At 40.3% G+C, this 21,244-nt stretch overlaps 1 protein-coding gene across 1 annotated transcript in view; it reads left to right on the forward strand.

The window, feature by feature from the left end:
* The window catches only part of ADAM18 (ADAM metallopeptidase domain 18), a gene marked incomplete at both ends in the record, with an annotated part of 42,613 nt that overhangs the window by 16,963 nt on the left and 4,406 nt on the right, over nt 1-21,244 (forward strand). Inside the window, 8 exons of the mRNA XM_080929093.1 lie at nt 313-394; nt 6,159-6,295; nt 7,626-7,809; nt 8,548-8,643; nt 9,201-9,399; nt 13,066-13,171; nt 14,407-14,593; nt 17,659-17,739. Of these exons, the coding sequence (XP_080785219.1) occupies nt 313-394; nt 6,159-6,295; nt 7,626-7,809; nt 8,548-8,643; nt 9,201-9,399; nt 13,066-13,171; nt 14,407-14,593; nt 17,659-17,739 (1,072 nt within the window). The remainder of the gene's footprint in view (nt 1-312; nt 395-6,158; nt 6,296-7,625; nt 7,810-8,547; nt 8,644-9,200; nt 9,400-13,065; nt 13,172-14,406; nt 14,594-17,658; nt 17,740-21,244) is intronic.

The raw sequence follows: 21,244 nt of genomic DNA on the forward strand, positions 1-21,244 counted from the left end.
TTCTTTACAGTTAAAAGTTCTTTCCTTTTCTTTTCAACTTTTAGTGACCTAAGGAGTTACTGCACAGTAATAGAGACTTAGTGACACTTCAGATAATAAACTAGTACCAAATCTGGGAACTAGGTGAGGAAAAAAGTTGATATCAAATGAATATTTACAATAATTTGGATATTTTGCATACTTCATTAGATATCCAGATTGGAACTTGTTATGTTTCTCAAGTAATCTTTTAAGTTCATGAGGAGGTAAATATATGCTTATATAATGTTCTACATAACGACATGAATGCAAAGTCAACCCATCATGGTGTAGTTACAGGAAACATCCGAAATACATTGGAGCTACGTCACCGGGTGAAATATGCAGTAAACGCCATGTTGCGGGTGTTGGTATGGTATGTGGTTTTTATCTTCAGTGTTACTACTATTCAACGACCTTATACTATATATATGTTTATGGAGTGGCCAAATGGTTTGAAGAATTTGGTGTTTTCATATACATATGGATATATACATTATATGAATATGTATGAATATATAGGAATTTTATTATTATTCTCCTGGGACAATTTTTTTTCAAATGTAAAAATGTCCCATTGCATTACAAATTTCAAGCATAATTTGTGTAATCCAAAGTCTCGAACATTCTTTCACTAACCGGTTGTAGCAATTACTAAAATTTCCTTGGATTTTTAAGTAGCTCAAACATTAGCCCAAAAGTAAAATGGCTGCATGTGTCCACGTTTCGGAAGTAGCAAAAGCCATCAGCTTGTATCTGCCATCCCATAACACTTCTTGCTGCTTTCAAAACCTTGATTCCATTTTCTTGAGAGCCAAATAATGAACTAATAGTAAATTGCTTTGCTTGGATCTAAATCACTTCACACTGCTTTGTCCAAAATATGGCCACCTTGCTACATGCTTGAGAAAGACTTCTTTCTCTACTCTACAGACACTTGGGATATGTCATCTTTTCTGCCGCTGCACACAATGCAGGCTGCACAGCTGTGGTGTGAGTGTACTCACTTTGTCTCCTTGGGAGTACGTGCCTTTTCAGTGACTTATGCCTCAGCAAGAGAGAAAAAGAGAAGCCAACTCTCACCGGAGCTGTGTGATTCAGAAGGCATTTGGTTCTTGTAAATATTCAGTTAATTGTGAGTGTGTGTATGTGTGTGTGTGTGTGTGTGTGTGTGTGTGTGTACCTTAAAATTTACTAGTCTCTAGTAGTCTTCCCCTTGGGAATTGAAAGCCATACTTTTCTCCCTCCCCTGTCTATTGCTTGCCTGTGTTTACCATAGCAGTGGTTTCCAACCTGCGGCTCCTGAACCCTGTGGGTGTCAATTGTCAGTGAGCCTTTCACATACGCTGGATATATAGATGCCTTTTCTATGTGAAGAAATATGAATGGATTGCTGACCTGATGAATTGTACTGTATTAATTTTCATTTAGTTTTGTGTTTTTATGTTTTCTCTGTGTTTTAATTATTTGCAACCATTTGAAATCATTTTGATGCCTCATCTTTTCTATAATTTCAGTGTCATGTTTTATCCCATAGTATCTCTACTCACATCTTTTTCCTCTGCCCCTTACCCAAATGCTCTCAGACCCAGAACTCAGGCCCTGCTCCAGGGACCTCATGGGAACCGTGTGTCCTACGCGTTCTTCCCTCTGGCTTGTGTGTGGGTCAGTACAGGTGACCAGAAGGTCACGGGAAGGCAGTGGGATCGTTCTCCCAGACCTTGCTCGGAGCAGTGTCGAGTCCGTTTAGTGGCTGCTTCTCCATCTGCACATCTCCATTCTTCCTGAGAGTGCTTGTCTATATATGGTGGTTATTATTACTTTGGGGGTTGCTATACCCCCTTGTTCATTTATTAAAGGTTCCTACTGTACATCAGACCATATTGTTCCTAGATAAAAGATGGAAACCTTTAGATTTATAAGAAGCTCGATAGCATAAGAGCTGAGCAGACATGAGCCTTCTCTGCTATTTTGTCTAATTCCCTGTGGTGATTCCCCCAGATACCTCTTGTCATGTTATACTTGGGCCACGCCTACTTCATCAGGCTGGCCCTCATGACCATGTGCTCATGATCCACCTACCCTTGTGGCAACTTTCTTTCTTCCTTTCTCCCTCTCTTCTTCCTACCTCAGACCTCAAGTCTATGAGCCTTTGCTCCTCCCCTTTCTTCAGTCCAGTGTAGGATGTAGGCATCTTTATTAAGCAATCAGGAATAACTTAGGGTGCAAGGTTTATATAGCATCATTTGGTGTACATGAGGATCTCCTTGTGTATGTGAGAGAAAAGGCAACCAGAGCTTGGGAGTCAGTATTTAGCATTTGGTACATAGCACCACTAGACCTACCCTCTAAAGCTATGAGTCCTGATAACAGTTCCTCACTCATGTTGTGAGGTTCCTGGGTTGAAAAGCAAGTTACTTTCGTTTTTAAAAAATAGTTTTTGAAAAAAAAAGCTAATTCTTTGACAATTGTACATAGTTTTTCTTAAATCATGGACATTCCCTTAGTGCCTATTCCTTCACTCTCCCTCCCCTTCTCTTTCAAACCTGTAAAGTCCAGTTTGTACTGGCAGAGCACTGCTAGGTACGGGGGTCTCACACCACCAGAACATGTCCTTCCCTCTCCCAGCAGTGATCAAATGCCAGCAGCTCCTCATCTAGAGGGTGGGACCTTATCATCTCCTCCCCTCCTCCACGTTGGAATTTTGCCTGGCTTGAGTTTGTGCAGGTCTTGTTGTGAATGCTGTCATAGCTGCTATGAGTTTATGTATACATCTGTCTGCCTTGTTGTGTCTGGAAACTGTTTCCTGGAAGTTATTCACCACCCCTGATTCTGTATCTGCCTCCCCATCTTCCATATAGATCCTTGAACTCCAAAGGGAGGAGTATGATACAGATTCCCATTTAGGACTGAGCATTCCCAGTGTCCTATTCTCTGCACACTGGCCGTTTATCGATCTCTACATTAGCTGCCATTCACTGCATGATGAGGCTTTTCTGACAAGAGCTGAGATGTGCATTGACCTATAGGCATAGCAATAAGTCATTAAGTTGCTGCATCTATTTATCAGAATAATAAAAGTTTTTCCACTAGAGACCATGACTTATCTAGCCCCAGATTCTCAGTCTTGTTGACAGCGGCAGGTGTAAGTTCCATCTCATAGATTGCCCTTAAGTACAATGAAAAGGGGGTTGGTTACTCTTGAAATACGCATGCCACTATTGCACTAGCGGGCAGATCATGCAGCCTGGCCATTAACTTATCCATCAGAGTTCAGACTGATGTGTGAGGCTGATGATCACCATGGCAGCTGTCCGTTATGGATGAAGCCTCCAGTTGACTGCCAGATAGCTTTTCCCATGTTGTATGACTCAAGTATGCAATGTCTTCAGTTAACAGCATCTTGATGACAAGTTCTTTTCTTTGGGATTATTGTGAGTGGGTTTATGGCCATGGCATCGTTCTCTGTTTGTTGGTGGTTTATAGAACAACAATTGGTTTCTTCAAGCTGATTCTGCACCCTGCCACATTGGGAATCTGCTTATCATTTCTAGAATTAGAATTTTTAGAGTTTCTTATGAATACTATAATATATATGTTACAATACAATTTGCGGAATGTGGTAGTTTTATTTCTTTTCTTATTTATATCCCTTTAATTTCTTTCTCTTGCCTTATTGCTTCAGCTAGTGCTTCAAACATGGGGGTCTGCTTCAAGTCCTTCTCCAATAGCAGGATGTTGATTGTGGGTTTTTCATCTATAGCTTTTACTATGACAGGGTATGTTCCCTCTACTTCTACATTCTCCAGGATTTTTATCTGGAAGGAATGTTAGATTTTCCCAAGGGCCTTGTCTGCATCTATTGAGATGATTACGCATATCTTTGTTGATTTGTATACATGGAGCCATCCCTACATTATAGTGATAAAATCAACTTATGTCTATGTTCTGTTTGCAAGTATCTTGTTGAGTGTTTTGAATCTATGTTCATTGGAGGTATCAAACTTTAGGTCTCCTTGGTTGTGTTTTTATCTAGTTTCTACCCCAAAACTATTGGTGTGGTGCTGGCTTCATGGAGTGAGTTTGGGAGGCCTTCTTCTATTTCTGTTCTTTTGAATAGTCTTTTGAAAGTTCGGTAGAATTCTGCTGTGAATTCAGTTAGTCCTGGGGAGTTTCTTTGTCTGTTTGTGGAAGGCTTTCTTCTTACTATTTCAATCCCCGTGGGGATCTTCTTTTCTTTCTTGTCTGTTCAGTGTTTATGTTTCTTAGGTCTGTGTGGGTATATCCTCCTTAGCTTCAGGGAATTTTCTTTTATGATCTTCTTGAAGATCTGGTCTCTGCCATTGACTTGAGATTCCTTTCTCATTGTGCCTACGGTCTTTCCTTAGTGTCCACATTTCTTGCATAGTTTTTCCTATGCTTTTTAACTGTTTTCTCATTCTTTGCTTATTTGGTGTGGATTGTCTACTTAGCATTGAGTCCTGATAACCTATCACCTGCTTGATTCAATTCTCCTTCTGAGGGTTCCTTTTGACTTTTTTAGGTGAATTATTGAATTTTTCAGTTCCATATTCATTTCATTTTGAATCCTCTTCAATGTTTCTGTCATTTTACTAAATTCCAGTTTCAAGTCTTGAACTGTTTTCATTGCCATCGGCCTTATAGTTACGTGTCTAAGGGTAGCACATAGACATGTTTTCTCTTCACTTTTATCGAGCTGTTTCTTTGTGTCTGCTTTAAACTCTTTGAATTATTTGGTGAAATTTATGATTTTTAAAAAATCTGTTTCCTGGGGATTATCTAAGTAATTCCAATTGGAAAACATTTCTACAGGACTGGTAGGTTTTAGAGGGGAGAACCTTGATCTTTCAGAATGTTGTTATTTTTGCAATGAACTCTAGGCCTGTGAAACTCTTCATTAGTTCTGTATCTGATATGGACAGAGGTTAGGACAGAAGAGAGGACTGGGAACAGGTTAGAGCTAAAAGTTAGAAATGACTTAGATCAATGATTCTGAACTTGTAGATATCCACCGTTTGGGGTTGCATATCAGATATATATATATATATAATGACTCATAACAGTAGTGAAGTTACAGTTATGAACTAGCAATGGAATAATCTTATGGTTGAGGGGAGGAGGCGGTCACCACATTGTGAGGAACTGTATTAAAGGGCTAGCATTAGGAAGCTGAGAGTCACTGACTTAGATGGAATGAAATGAGTAGGGGGTTAGGCTGGGATGCAGAATGTGTGACCTGGTCCAATCCTGGAGTGTCAGAGTAGGGTTACCTGGATAGAGATGTTGGGTTGGCATAGGAAGAAGAGGTGGGGTCGGCCCTGGTGAAAGCAGTGCAGGCAACTGTGACCAGCACATTGTGAGGAATGGGTTTGGATCAGGCCAGATGTGGTGGGTTGAGGAGGATAGGATGAGGTGAACATCAGACAGAGAAGGCCGAAGCACGGCAGGTTTTACATATGCTGGACTCATACTGGTGGCTTTGTGACTGAAATTATTTTGAAAATTTTAGCTTGAAAGTTGGTTTATTTTGAGGAGTCTCTTCCTCTGAATGACTTTAACCACTGGTTTATTTTCAGTTAGACTATTTTAAAAGTAGAAGACCATGGCTCCTGTGCTACTGAGCATTGAGACTCCAGCTTCTACATTTTACAGTAAAATCTAATGTTCCCAAATTGGGTGTCATTACCCAACCATCCCTGTTCTGGCTTTAACCTTCAAATTTTAACACGGGATTTTAAACTTAGATACTACAGATTTGGAAAGTATACCTATTAGCTACTTTTTTTTCATAGTGATAATTTTTTTTGTTTAAAGTCATATACATGTCTACAATATGTACAGTATATATAGCATACATATAATTATTATATAATTAATATATGTTTAATGTGTATAATTTAATATATATTACCTGATTTATTTAAATGGTTCTACAAATAAAACTTGCAGCTAAATTAAAGTATCCAGTTAGCATAGATATGACTGTCAGAGTAAACTATAAAGCATGGTCAATGAAAAAGGAAGTAGAGTATAAAATTTTGTTATTGCAAAGATGTTTATCACTTGCCTCTGTTTTATTCTTGCATAATAATTTCTTTCTTCAATTGTGTCTGTTTTAGTATCCAGAAGACATGGGTTTGGAGGGATTCTCAGTGGTTATCGCTCAGCTGATTGGCCTTCACATGGGATTAACATACGACGATGTTAATAATTGTTCCTGTCCCGGGGTTCCGTGCATAATGCAACCGGCAGCATTGTAAGAATTCTTGTGATAAATTTATCTTTTTAATTATTAGGTTTGTTTATTTTATTTTATCTGTGTTTTGCCTGCCTGCGTTTCTTTATGCCATGCGCATGCTTAGTGTCCACTAAGAACAGAAGAGGGCACCCGATCCAAGAGTCCCCTAGAACTGAAATTACAGTTGTTTATGAACATCTGTAGATGCTGGGAATCACACCCAGGTCCTCGGCTTGTAACTGCTAAGCTATCTCTGAAGCCCCTAATCATGACTAATTTTACACATGTTCTTCCAAGATTAACTTCATGATTTAATAAACATTGAAATTTTATTAATTTCCATATTATAAGTTGGATTATTATATTATGCTTAATAAGGTATCATAGAAAATGATACCCATATGATGTATGAGTCTGGAAACTGCTATATCGTATTAAGATATTTTTATTGATGGGAACTAGAGGAATACAACTTAATGTTGATGAAAACTGTAAAGTCTCATCTAAGCACATGATACTATTGCTACTTTGTTGCCTAGAGACACCCTTAATAATTCAGTATAGTTCTTGCGGCTTTGGTTACTATTTTGGTGTTTAAAAAAAAAAGAGAGAAATTTTAAAGGGGGAAATGTCATTAATTTGCATGCATTATAATTATTTATCTAGAAAACTGAACAGAGACAATCCATAGACAGAGGACAATGAATAGATATGTTAGAAAACAATTTAAAGCAAACAATTCTAGAAAAAAGCATACGTTAATTATCAAATTAGGTGACTTATAAAATTATCACATTTCTGGTAAATATACAATTAATTGAATCCAAACCAATTTTTCCCCAAGTAGTTGTGAAGGAATTTGATGTGTCCTATTTGAAATGATAAAGCAGGGGTGGTATACAGAAACAATATTCTGAGCACTGTGAGCTGCAATGTGTGGTCCAAGGAGAGATTTTACAGATGGGAAGGACTGTGCACTACCTTCAGATGGGCAGAGATGAAGAAGAGAAAGAGGACACTAGACACAGGACACATGAACTGCAGGGGTGGAATCTTACTGCATACAGAACTCCTGGCTTTCATTGGGTCTTTATGACAGTCACGGGATCAACTCAACTATAGAGTACAATTATAGCAATTGTTCAGAATTGTAGTACTGTGAATTATATTAAAAAAGAAGCAATATACAAACCAAGTCTCACATTTAACCTCCACTGAAGTATATATTTTTTATTTGAACCAGCTTGTGAGTGACATGTCTTGAGGGTCGCATGATTTACCAACGGAGCATTGTCACAATGTGGTGTTTTAATAGGCTTGTTTATCAGAGAATATTTTTTCACTTTAGGAGTTCCGGTGGGATGAAGACTTTCAGCAACTGCAGTGTGCATGACTACATGCATTATGTTTCAAAATTTGATGTGAAATGTCTTGGTGACCTGTCAAATGTGCACATAATGCAACCAAAGCAACCCGTCTGCGGCGATGGGATTGTGGAAGCCGGGGAGGAATGTGACTGCGGTAACGAGACAGTGAGTAGAGAACATTCATGTTTGACCATGGTGTTTCCATCAGCCAAACACATGCTGTTCCCTGTGTGCTGGGTATATTCTATGGCATCTTTACCATTGACATGTTTGGATGATGATAAAGCAAGTGAATTGCTTTCCCACTGTTGGTAGAGGGAGAGTCCATGAACAAACACTTAACGTGTCTTCATTTATTTATTATTTAGCTTTATTTTCAGTAGAAATGGATAGTAAATAATTCAATGAGAGAACCAGAAAAAGTTTGCCTTTCTCCTGGAAACTCACAGTTCCCTCAAAAACACATCCATATCAATAGATTCTAAGCCAATTATGCAAATGTTCACATTAAGTCTCAACAACTGATTTTAGTGCTATTCCCTTAGTTCTTATGTCTATATATGCTTTGGGAGATTCTAGGAAAAATAAAGGCTGAGGAGGGTGAAGCTTTGTTGAATGTAGTTAGAGCATAGCATGCAAATTAAAGCTGAGACAAAGGAGCAAGAGTTATTAAGCTGGAAGTGGTGGTCCCCTCTCCTAAAATGCCAGCCCTTGGGAGGTGGAGGCTGGCAGATAGGCTTGTCATTGGCACCCTCTGCTGATAGAGCAGCCTTGGCTACACCCTCTGCTGTCCTAGAAAGGAAGGGGAGATGGGAGGGAAGGAAGGAGAATCTGTGTATATTTTGGGGGGACGAGGGGGTGATGTCTTTCCTGACCAGAATCCTATTTCTTCTGAAACTCTAGGAATGTCGATTTAAGGAATGCTGTGACCAAGAAACCTGTAGACTAAAAGGCTCGGCACAGTGTGGTTCTGGAGTTTGCTGCACCCCCAAGTGTGAGGTGAGCGCATGATACTTACCAAAGGGAAGCTTCAGCACAGTGATATAGACGAGATGGACCAAGTCAACATAGAATAACACAAAGACTGTGGGAGGAATGCCATGCTAAAGTACGATGGGCTTTAAAAGGCATCCCCTGCTGGTGCTTCCTAGTCTATGGTATGGAAACCACCAAACTGATCACCTTCTAAATGCCCAGACAGGATAACATGTATACACTACATTGTGGGACATGCCTATAGCCAGATAACTCATAAAGTCGGATAAATGATGACTTAAATTATGTGACTAGCAGGCAAAACATGTACTGGGCAAAACGCTCACACATTGGTAAGTAAAAAGCACACTGTGAGCATCTAAAATGGTTTCTGAAGAGTTTCCGGTTCTCCGTGCTTCTCAGTGGGTCCTTTACCTGACTTTTCCCTTGCTAGAACTCTTAGTTTGAGTAAGTCTCTTAGTCCCTCCATTAGCCACAACCAGACATGTTTAGCCATTTTCTTTGGCAAATACCTGTAGAGTCATTCACAGCCCCCCACCCCATCCTTTTCCTGTCCCCAGCTGTCAGCAGCTGGCACTCCCTGTAGGAAGGCTGTCGACCCAGAGTGCGATTTCACAGAGTATTGTGACGGATCCTCCAGCCATTGTGTTCCTGACACCTTTGCACTGAATGGCCATCTGTGCAGGTTGGGATCTGCCTATTGCTACAGTGGACGATGTCAATCTCTCAATGACCAGTGTGTCAGTTTGTTTGGAAAAGGTACCGCTTTCTTTTGTATTCGTGTTGCCCTTGGATTGCTCTGTAGGATTTATATCGCATACTCTAGAGCCAAGTGGAGGAAGAGCCTGGGCTACACCTTTAAGGGAGAGGGAGCACCTTCATGAAGGCAACGGGAGGGGGGGAGGGTTATGGGATGGGAGAAGAGAATAACATCTGAAATGTAAAATGCAGAGAGTATCGAATAAAAAGGGGGAGGGGCTAAACTGAAATTAAAGAAAAAAATTATAGACATGATAGAAAACTTCCAAGAAAATTGTTATGCATGCATGCACACCTTTTCTCAAGGTTTGATTTAAGAAAAAAAAATGGGTTGCTTACACCTCCTAGATTCTGTTAAAACGTAAATTGCAAATAAGTGGATTGTGACACCTTAATTTTCTGTTACCCACCACATTCATGATCCAGTATTGAGAACATGAACCTTACAAAGCGTGGAGTGGATATCATTCACGGGTGATCGGTTTCCTGAGGGCAGACCTGTCTTTGCAGCTACATCACAGGCGACCTGCCCAGATCTCCTGCTCAGGTTCTTAGTGGCCTTTAATTGCCTGATCTTCATCTAGGGGGAGAACCCTTTACATTGGTGTGTTAAGGACCCTTGTCGCTATTCAGGGCCCTGCTTAGGTGTTGCCTAGGAGACTATCAAACACCCCTTGCCCCAATCCTCTCACTCTTTCTTTGTCTCTTCTGCAATGTCCCCTCAGTCTTAGGTGTAGTGGCTGTATTGGAAATGTATTGGAGATGTATCATTTGGGGTTGGGCACCCAATCAGTGTTCTCTGCATTTTGACCAGTTGTGGTTTCTTGGATGCGGGGTGAGAGCTACACTTACCTGTGAGTCTAAGGATGAAGATTTAGAAAGCAGTTAGAAATTATAGTAGTTTAGGGTAGTGGCAGTAGTAGGTCATCCTCTAGTCTCATGGCTCCACCATTCGGGTAGTTGGCTGGCTTACAGCATTAAGCATGAACCCCCTTCTATTGAGAGTGCCTTATGTCCAATTAGACAGCAGCTAGTTAATGGCAGAGTGCAGGCAGATGCTGTGTGGTCCATGGCTGTTACAGCTAGGTAGGACTGGATTGCTCTGCTCTCTTGGCACCTTGCACAGGACCTTCAGATAACATGAGAGCCAATCCTCAAGGAGGAAGATTTCAAGTCAGATACAGATTGTATCTGAAGTACATAGTGTTTTCAGCCATAGGGACTTACCTTCAACTTCCTGGAGGCAACTAAGGCAATAGCAACAGTGGATATAATTTTTGGAGTCTTCTTGACTCCTCTATTCAACAGTTTTAAAGGAATTTTCCTACGCCTGGCCCTAGAGTTTTTGTTAGTCTACACCTCTTAGTGGGGAGTATTATCATTCCAAGTTGTATGCCTTCATATATACATAATGTGTGTGTGTGTGTGTGTGTGTGTGTGTGTATACTCACTTAAATATATATACATATAGACATTTAAATAATATGCATATATGTGTAAATATTGTTTCCTTATGAACTTTTCAAACATTCTTAGTATCATATTTATGCCTCCCTCTCTCCATTTCTTCCCCCTTCTCTCTATTGTCCTCCCTTTTCCTTCCCAGTTTAATTTTTGTCTCCCATGTCCCCTTTATGTGCATCTGTGTCCTCCTATATCCCCATCTAAAAATCTCTCCCACGTGTGATCCACTTTTACTTTTTTGGTATCTTAAGTTATTCCAGGTTACATACTGACCTCTTAATATTCAGAGCTAAGATCCACAAATATGAGAGAACTTACAGCATCTGTCTTTCTAAGTTACATCACATAATACTTTCTAGATACATCTGTTTAATGAAAACTTTATGATTTCAATTTTATAGCTGAATATAATTACACTGTGTATATGTATCACATTTTCACTACCCATTTATCTGTTGAGGATGTCTAGGTTGTTTCTACTTCCTAACTATGATGAATATGACTACAGTGCCAAAGACCATGGCTGGCAAATATCACCAGAATAGAACGTGAAGTTTTGGTCACAGGCCAAGGACTGGGATGTCTGGATCACAAAGCAGATCTACTTTTAGCTTTCTGAGAATTCTCCACCCTGATTTCCAGTGTAGCTGGACCAGTTTGCAAACCACAAAGAGCGAATAAGGATTCTCTAGCATCCTGACATCCTCACTAGCATTAATTATCAGTTGCTTTCTTGATCTTGATCATTCTGATTTGGGTAATGCAAAACCTTAAAGCATTTTTAACTTGTGAATTCCTAATTTTTAAGTGTTGGCATTTTTTCTAGGCTCTACCCCATGGTTACCTGGCAATAGCTAGGTGTGCCTGACTCACAATGAAAGGTGCTGCCTGCCCTCTTTCTTGCTCTCACTCTTGCTCTCTTGCCCTCTTCTTCCTCCTTTGTCTCTTCTCTCCCCATCCCCCTCCCCCTCTCTCTACATGTTTGTGGTTGGCCTCTACTCTTCTACTCTCTCTCTCTCTCTCTCTCTCTCTCTCTCTCTCTCTCTGCCTTTCTCTGTCTCTACTACCCCTTCAACTCCCCTTTCCATGCCCTAAATAAACTCTATTCTGTTCTATACTATACCTTCCTGTGGCTGGTCCATCAGGGGGAAGGGATGCCTCAGCATGGGCCCACACCATACCTACTGTGCCTCCAACAAACATATCCCTGGCTTCTTTTCCTTTTTTATAAAACACAACACTAAGTATGTTGAACACTTTTAAAAGATATTTCTTACCCATATTTTATGTCTCTTTTAAGAACTTTATGTTCAGATCTGTAGTTCATTTTTTTAATTAGAAAGATTTGACTTTTAACTCTTTGTTTTGGGGGATCTTAATATTTCAGATATTAATCCTCTGTCAGATGTATAGTTAGCAAAGGCTTCTGTTCCCTAAGCTTGCTTCTTTATCCCTTTAGGAAGTCACCCTTGTCAATTGTGGGTTTCAATTTCTGAGCACATGGAGACCTAGTCGGAAGGTCCTTCCCTAACCCTGTATCCTGTAGGGACTGCTTGTATTTTCTCCTAGCGGTGTGAATGTTTTTAGCTTCACAGGCAGGTAGATCCTCAAGCTTTTGGAGTCAGTGTTTGTAAGGGTGGCACACACAGACAGGTGGAGCCTCATTCTTTGGTGTGTGTTTATCCAGTCTCCAGCGCCACTTGTGGCAGCTGCTGTATTTTCTCAAGTGTTTGTTTTGGTTATGTTTGCTGAAAATCAGATGACAGCAGTTACGTATACTCGTGTTTGGCTCCTTGATTTTGTTCCATCGGTCTGCACGTCTGTGTTTGTTCCTGTACCGTATGTACAGATGTGTGTATGTGTGTGTGCATGTACACACACACACACACACACACACACAATGATGGGCATGCCTAAAACTCCAACCATCACAAAGCTGAGACAGGAGAATTTCAAGACCAAGACCTGTCTGAAATGTATGACACACCTTGTTTGAAAACAACTAATGTAAATCATCAATGTAACCTGTAGCGATGGATATAATCCTTTCTGTTTTCTGTTACAGCATTGGCAGGTTGCCCAAGGAAATTAAAGCATAAAAAAATGCATGCCTATTTTGAAGTGACAGTTTTATTAGTCTGCTACTAAAGAGCATGTAATTTGGATTAAAGATAATAACTTAAGAACCTGTTTCCATTCTAGGTTCTCAAGGCGCATCCTATGCCTGTTTTGAAAAAGTTAATTCAGCACATGAAAATCTGGCAAACTGTGATTCTAAAAACTCATACTCGTTACCTTGTAGACAGAAGTACGTATTAAAAAGTACTTGTTTTTCTGAGTCATGATAAGTTTGACGAGAGACCTCTAAGTGTCGACAATTAGTGAATTGTATAAAAACCATCTCATCAAATGAGTGCACAGGCTGATTGATGTGTGCACCGCTCGCCCACCTTAAGGATGAGACTGAGTGGGGAGTGGGCTTGTGCTAATTAAGGGGAACTGCTGAAGTTCGGAAAACTGGGAGTTCTATTCTCAACTAAGAATTAAAATTGAGTTGTGCTTTAAGTCTGCAGTTGGCAATAATCCTAAAGCAGGTATTTTATTTTATTTTTTTACAACATAAGATTGTTGAGAGGAAAGAAATCTGACAGGTGAGACTGCACAAGGTATCTCAGTGGCTCCATTTGGATTATTGTAACTTGGATTATTATAACGTGAAACAGCTCCTGGGTCCAGTAACGAGAGGCGTTACCAGAAATTCACATGGATATTTTAAAAAGTCACAGGGGCCTAGGAGGATTCTAGCTCAGACAGAAAAGTGCTCATCCAAGTTAGAGCCACAGAACTCATAGAAAGAAAGCCTGGTGTGGTGGGGAAATGGAGAAAGGCAGACCCCAGGAACTCACTAGTCCATTAGCCAGGCTTAGTCTTAGAGCATGTGGCCAGTGAGGAACCATGTCACAAAAGTAAAGGTGAACAGCACCTGAGGACTGACACCTGGCCCCATCTTCTGACCTCCACGTGCACATAGGTGTGTGTGTGTGTGTGTGTGTGTGTGTACACACATATGTGTGTATGTATATATACATATGTATATATATGCACACATGAACACATATGTACACATGGATCTAAGTAACAAATCAAATGCATTGTAAAATTCCATGTCATACAATATGTATAATAATAAAATAATAGTGCACAATCAAAAGATGCAGAGAGACTAAGTGGTTAGCTGCCATTGGGAAACTTTCAGGTCACAGGTCCAGACTGGCTGAACTGTAGGAAAGTAAGCCTCAGGGAGCCACTGAGGCCTATAATAGAAAATAAGGTTGTGTGTACATGTGTGAATTCAGTATATACATCTCAGGACTGCCACGGTGCTAATTAACCTGTCTGAGCTTATCTGTTCATGTTTGTAAACATCTTCTAACATCATAAAGCAGCGTTACCACTGCATTGTTTTTCTGGTTTTATAAGGATAACCAAACCTGTATGCTACTATCCACAGATAATGAAGACTTTCCTGTTTTCTGTTTCCAGGGATGTCCTCTGTGGGAAATTAGCTTGTTTTCGGCCACACAAGAATTCTAAAAGCCCTAGTCAATCTGTAGTGTACTCGTATGTCCATGACAGCGTGTGTCTGTCCATACCTCCCGGGTTGTCTATGCGATCAGATGGCAGAGATAAAGCATACGTGGCTGATGGCACTGTGTGTGGACCACAAATGGTAATGGGCTGAAGATTATATTTAGCTGTGTTAATTTATGCTAATTACCGCGATAGCTGTCACAGTTTGAACCTGGAGCTTGTGCTCATTTCCTATATGGTGTCCAATGGCAATTAGAGGGATCTTTAGTGATCATGTTGTAATACTTTCCAGTCCCTATGCAAAAACCAGACAAACAAGCACCACCATGTTTTTAACACAAGAGTCTACTAACCACCAAGTTCTGTTATTTTTAGACCTAATAATTTCCAATAGTAAAAGTGAGTTTTCATTTCACCTTACTTCACCGCAAGCCATATTCACATTAATCAAATTATATGCTTATGTCTATGACCAGAGTGTAAGTGTGAACAGTATGGGAGAACCAAAGCGATACTAGGGAGGTTGGCTAATGGCTGTCGAAGAGACAAGCTCGTGTGAAGGTGTACATATCTGTATGTGTAAGTGTACATGCACATGCAGATGACATTCATGCAGCCATTATACAAAAGGAAAACTAAAATCAGAAAACACACTAATCACCCCGTGAGGTTGAAAGTAACTATTTATAACCCTTTGCTACAGGACAATGGCCTGCAGCATTTATCTGCAAAGCCAGCTCTGAACTCCAAGATCAGCAGTTCATGATCCCTGGGGAAGCTTATCTGAGAACCCCAGGTCCTGGGGCTGGCTGCCGTGTGCAGTCAACTTCCTCTGTTAGCTACATCCGTGAGTTTGCTTCTTACAGATAGGATGGGGGAAAGTTTGGAATATCAGATTAGGGAAGAGTGGTGCCTGGCTTGCTTCTTTCATCTTAGAACATCTTAATGACATGAACTCCCACCATGGAGAAGCCCATGGGGAAGGCAGTTCTAGTGGGAACAGACCCAGCCCTCACTCAGACTACCAGGGACGAGCAGAAGTCTACCTCCAAATAGATTAGCTGTAAAGAAAGCAGTCTTTCAGCCCAGACTTTCCAACGTGACAGGCAGTCTGACTCCTGACTCTGTCTGCCCGGACACTGTGCTAGCTTTTCTCATCATGAAAGTAGGGACAAACAAACTTCCAAAAATGCCAAACATGATCACCTTGTGAAGGAAGAGCTTGGCAAACAAGTCTCTAAACGTGACAGTTGTTAATTTGTAGAAGGCAGTGCCTTGCTCCTGGATGGGGACACAGGTTACTCTGCTGGGCAGGGAGATAGCTTTTAAGTCTAGTGCCTGAATCTGTCTCTTCCTCCCTTCTTGGCTAAATTAATTTATAAGTAAAATTATTATTATTATTATTATTATTATTATTATTATAATATAAAATTGTTAAATATTCATTGGCTTGTCCATTATTTTTTTGGTAGAAATGTAACGATTTTTATGTTAATGTTATTCTGAAACTTTGCTGAATTCACTGATGAGTTCTATCAAGTTTGTGTGAGTGTTTGCATGTGCATATGTATGTAATCTGTAAATGTGTATATGTTTGCTTTTGAATCTTTTGCATTTTGTCATTCTCTACATGTTTTTTTTTTTTTATCTACAGATGTTTCATCCGTGTGTAGAGAATTAGTATGTGAGTGTTTACACAAGCATCTGTATGTAGTTGGTCAGTCTGTGTATGTTTGCACATTCATCTATATATAGTCTGTTAGTGTGTGTTTTTATGGGCATCTATGAGCAGTCTGTCAACTGTGTGTATTTCAGTGACATCTGGGTGCAGTTCCTAAGTTGGTGTGTGTTTACAGAGGCATCAATGTGCAGCATGGGAAACTGTGTGCTAGTAAATGAATCTGCAGGCAGTCTGTAAGTCTGTGTGTTTGCACATGCATCTGTGTGTGGTCTGTAAGTCTGTGTGTTTGCACATGCATCTGTGTGTGGTCTGTAAGTCTGTGTGTTTGCACATGCATCTGTGTGTAGTCTGTAAGTCTATGTATGTTTGTACATGTATCTGTGTGTGGTCTGTAAGTCTGTGTGTTTGTACATGCATCTGTGTGTGATCTGTAAGTCTGTGTTTGTACATGCATCTGCATGTAGTCTGTCAGTCTGTGTGATTACACATGCATCTGTGTGTGGTCTGTAAGTCTGTGTGTTTGTACATGCATCTGTGTGTGGTCTGTAAGTCTATGTATGTTTGTACATGTATCTGTGTGTGGTCTGTAAGTCTGTGTGTTTGTACATGCATCTGTGAGTGTTTTGTAAGTCTGTGTGTGTTCACACATGCATCTGTGTGTGGTCTGTAAGTCTGTGTGTGTTCACACATGCATCTGTGTGTGGTCTGTAAGTCTGTGTGTGTTCATACATGCATCTGTGTGTGGTCTGTAAGTCTGTCTGTTTGTACATGTATCTGTGTGCCGTCTGTCAGCCTGTGTGTGCTTGCCTGGCCATTAGATTACAGTCTGTCAGCTTTTATATTATTTGTTTGCTCAGACATTTATGTGCAGTGTGTCAGTCTGTGAGTGTTTTCACAGCCATCTCTGTAGTGTGTCAGCCTGTGTGTATTTGAATATATATCTTTGTGCAGTCTGATTATACAGCCGTCTGTCTGCAGCCTCAGTCTGTGGGTAAATGAGACCAAGATAATTACATACTGAAATCATCTGGTTGCCACTCTGATAAGTAAAGGTTTGACAAAGCCTAAGAAAACAAAGTTAAACTATTTCTCTCTATAATTCTGATTTATGCCACCAGAAAGATTCAAAGCAATTTACAAACTGTATTTGAGGCATAAGCAAAATTATTCTCCAGGCATGGGGGGGGGATACTTTTGACTTCTGTCCATTTACCTTTAACAAATGCTAACAGAGTAGGAAATGCAGTGGGAATCTCAGTCAGTTCAAACTGTAAAAACCAAAATCCAAACCACAAGGACACAAGGAATCTCCATCGGCTCCAAGCAGACAGGTCCCCATTACTTTGATGCGTTGTCAGCCTTTGCTGTTGAGGGGGCTACATTAGAAAGCCAGAGTGTTTGTATTAGAACCAAAGCAAAGGGGTAGGCAGGTCTGAAACATCTTTTATGCATAGGTAACGAATATCGGCATTTCTTGTTTTAAATGACGTTTGTGACGGGGAATATTCTGTGTTTCATTTTAGTACTGTATGAACGGGAGCTGCAAAGAGGTAAACTTCACAGGGAACGGCTGCAATGCCACCAAGAAGTGCAAAGGGAACGGGGTAAGCGGCTGCTGTAGTTTCACAGTTCACACTACTGTGGGGTGACTGACAGCTATGCTGTTCTTAAAAGACATGCCTGTGTCTAGTGGCGAATATGAGAGAACCAAATGAGCTAATCTAATGCTATAAAGTGAACTGGATGCTTCACTTATTTTTGGAAACACATTTTTTTAAAAAATTTTCTCTCAATCATTTATCTGCTTTAATTTAGTTATGTAAAATTCCCATCGCCCAGGCACTGGGAAGTTACCAGTTTGGGGTGAGAAGGGTCTTTGTTTCCTTATTTCCCTAAAAGGAAACCAGTGTGTAGTATAATCAACAGAAGATGATTGGACTTACCCAGATTTATCTGCATTCACTTCTTGATTTCTAAATTGTATCATTTCTAAATGTATCTGTGTGAAGGCTTAGTGGGGAAGAGCTTGCTAAATTGTATCATTTCTAAATGTATTTGTGTGAAGGCTTAGTGGAGAAGAGCTTGCCCTCACTTTGCCTCTGTTCTCTGAAGCTGTGATTGTTGGCAAGTTCTGTGCCTTTTTCTCAATATTTTATTCTTTTTTTTTTTTTTTTTTTTTTTTTGCTGAAATCACACGAGGTTTATTGAAGTCCAGCGCTGGGGTCGAAACTTGTATCCCATGCAGGGGTAAAGGAGTTCAACACAGAGTGGCTGAGAGAAGGGGTTTTTAAGGAAGACAAACCACAACCAGGGGATAGGGGAGTACATCATGGGAGAATACCAAAAATACCAGTGAAGAATTGTAAGGCAAATACCTGGTTTCTCAAGATTGCTTATAAGGTGAAAATTACCACTGAAGAATCTTGAGCGGAACATCCGATTTCTCAAGATTGTTTATAATGTGTTATCAATATTTTATTCTTAATAGCTTTAATAAAGCAAAAGAGAATAATAGCTATTATTAATTTTTTGATATTCTCCCTCGTTGGACACACTATTAAAATGGATTATTATTAAATTATTTTACCCTGAAATGTGGAGCTGCTAAAACCTTTCATTCATGTTTATTTGTATTTCACTACATGTATTGTGTTTCAAAAACTATTTTAAAAGAAAAACTAACTTATGTGGATCTAACATTGGACTTTCTTTCCTGTTCTTTGGGTTTATTCTATTTCCTTATCAATACCAAATTTTAATGGTTACTGGGGCCCTTTAGTTTATCTAGATCACAAAACAAAGCTATCTATCTTAGCTCTTCTTCAACAATGAAAAGTATTAGTTGTTCTAGACATTTTTTCTTTAAATACATAATTTAGTGTGTTGAACTTCTACCAGCAGTGGATGACTGATCTCCTCTCCCACACCCTCACTGACACATACTGTAATGTGTTTTATTGATCTTGGCCATTCTGACTGGGGTAAGGTAAAATCTCAAAGTAGTTTTACCTTGCATTTCCCTGGTGACTAAGAATGTTGCATTTTTCTTAAGTGTTTCTCGGCATACAATGAGAGACAGAATGCCTCAACCAATGTCACTGACTACAACGTCCAGTGCCAGGAAAAGGTTACATCTCATTGAGTCATCGGCCATAGGGTTCCTGTGAACACCCCAAACATCACAGGCGAGATAAGAGTCTATTAGACTCTCTTCATGTCTTGGTGGTAAGGCCTGTGTCTGAAGACAGTAATTACTTACTATGTCATCAAGCACAAAGAAGCCAAGCTGATGTCCAACTAGAAGCATCACCTTTAGTGCCCATCATTCATAGTGTGTCACTCATCATCACTCTTCATGCTGCAAGAGGTAGTCATCAGTGTGACCCGGGCACAAACCTTGTCACCTACAGCAGCAGCCTGCCTGTGTGAAAAACTACACCAGTACAACAGTGGCACAAATGTCATGGTCGTAACCAACCACCTTCTGACTGCAGTTAAGGCCACTCCATGAGATGGAGCCAACATCTGACAAAGGTAGCCCAGAACCTGGGATTAGAAAAGTCATGGACCTGGGAGAAACGCTACTACTATTATTCTGTTAAACGAGCACAGCAATAAAAGGACTCGGGATAAGGTATTGCTACATCTGTAGATCGGTACCTCCCTCAACCTTTACCAGAGACTGCTTCTTTCAGTAGAAGATTGACATCATGGCCCACAACTGGCCAGTGTGCAGAAAGTGAAACTTTGAAGCACTACATGCTAACTGGGTCTTCATGAGGGGTCTATGAGGAAGGGAAGGCAGAGGGGTTGTAAGAGCTGATGGTTGACCCCACAGGAATGGGATTTCTAGACAACAGCATGCTGCATACATGAACTCACAGGACTCATGGGACCAGCACCAGGTGGGGTCCCAGGACAGAGGAGGAGGGGAACACATCGTCCAACCTCTAAGAACCTATTTCTGTAATTGATCCCTGCTGGCAAAAGGAAAATCTTTTCTTCAAAAGAGTGACACTCAATACATCAACTGTACCACAGGGCAGGCCCCATGTACTTGGCCATCACAAATAAGCTTCTGAGTTTTGGAGAACATAAAGTTGGGTGTGTAAGACCTGGGAGGAGTTGAAGGAAGGAATAAACAATCAAGATACACTGAATGAAGACATCAGTAAATTTCTTTTAAAAAAGAAAAACATAATAGAAAAGAAAAGCTTTTTAAAAGTATAACAAGGATTTTGTCATAATAATAATACTTCAAAATTGAACCTTTTTACAAGGCTTATTCGGGGCCTGAAGAGATGACTCATCAGGTAAAGCTTGCTGCTCTCTCCCAGAGGACCTGAGTTCAGTTCCAGAGGCTGACTCACAGCCTCCTTTGGCTCAAACTGCAGGGGAGGGAGTCTGATACCTCTGCTCTGCATGGGTGCCTTCATTTGTGTGCACATGCTCACACACAGTAAAAATTATCAAAATATTATTAAAAGATATTATTTATGAAAATTGTTTATTCATCTTTATGAACATAAAGATTATATGCTAGTTAGGTTTGGCTTTGTGTGTGTGTGTGTGTGTGTGTGTGTGTTTGTGTGTGTGTGTGTGTGTTTCTGGTTTGTTGTTGGTTGGTTGGTTGGTTGGTTTGGTTGTTGCTGCCTCCTTGAGTTATCTTGTAAGAGGGAGCCTCAATTGAGAAACCCCCTCCATCTGATTGTCCTATTGGCAAGTCAGCAGTGCATTTTCTTGGCTAATTGACCTGTGGGGTCCAGCCCACTGTAGGCAATGGAGCTGCTGGCAGGGGTCCTAGGTTGTGTAAGACAATTAACTCACTAGCAAGCCCCAGGGAGCAGGCCAGGGGGCACTGGCTCTGCTTCAGCTCCTTCCTCCTGCTGACAGGGATGAGCTGCTCCCTGCAGGTTAAACTGGGATAAAACCCTCTCTCCTTCCCAAGCTGCTTTTGGTCGTGGTGTTTATCACAGCAGTAGAAAGCATAGACTGACCTGTCATACAGTCATTATATCTCATTTTCATAAGATTATTGGAGAAGGTGAAGCACTTTGAAAAATTGACAATAGAAATTAAAATTTATTTTCACCCTGGTTATTTTGTCCT

The sequence above is a fragment of the Micromys minutus genome (assembly GCF_963924665.1).
Source record: "Micromys minutus genome assembly, chromosome: 14".
NCBI lineage: Eukaryota > Metazoa > Chordata > Mammalia > Rodentia > Muridae > Micromys > Micromys minutus.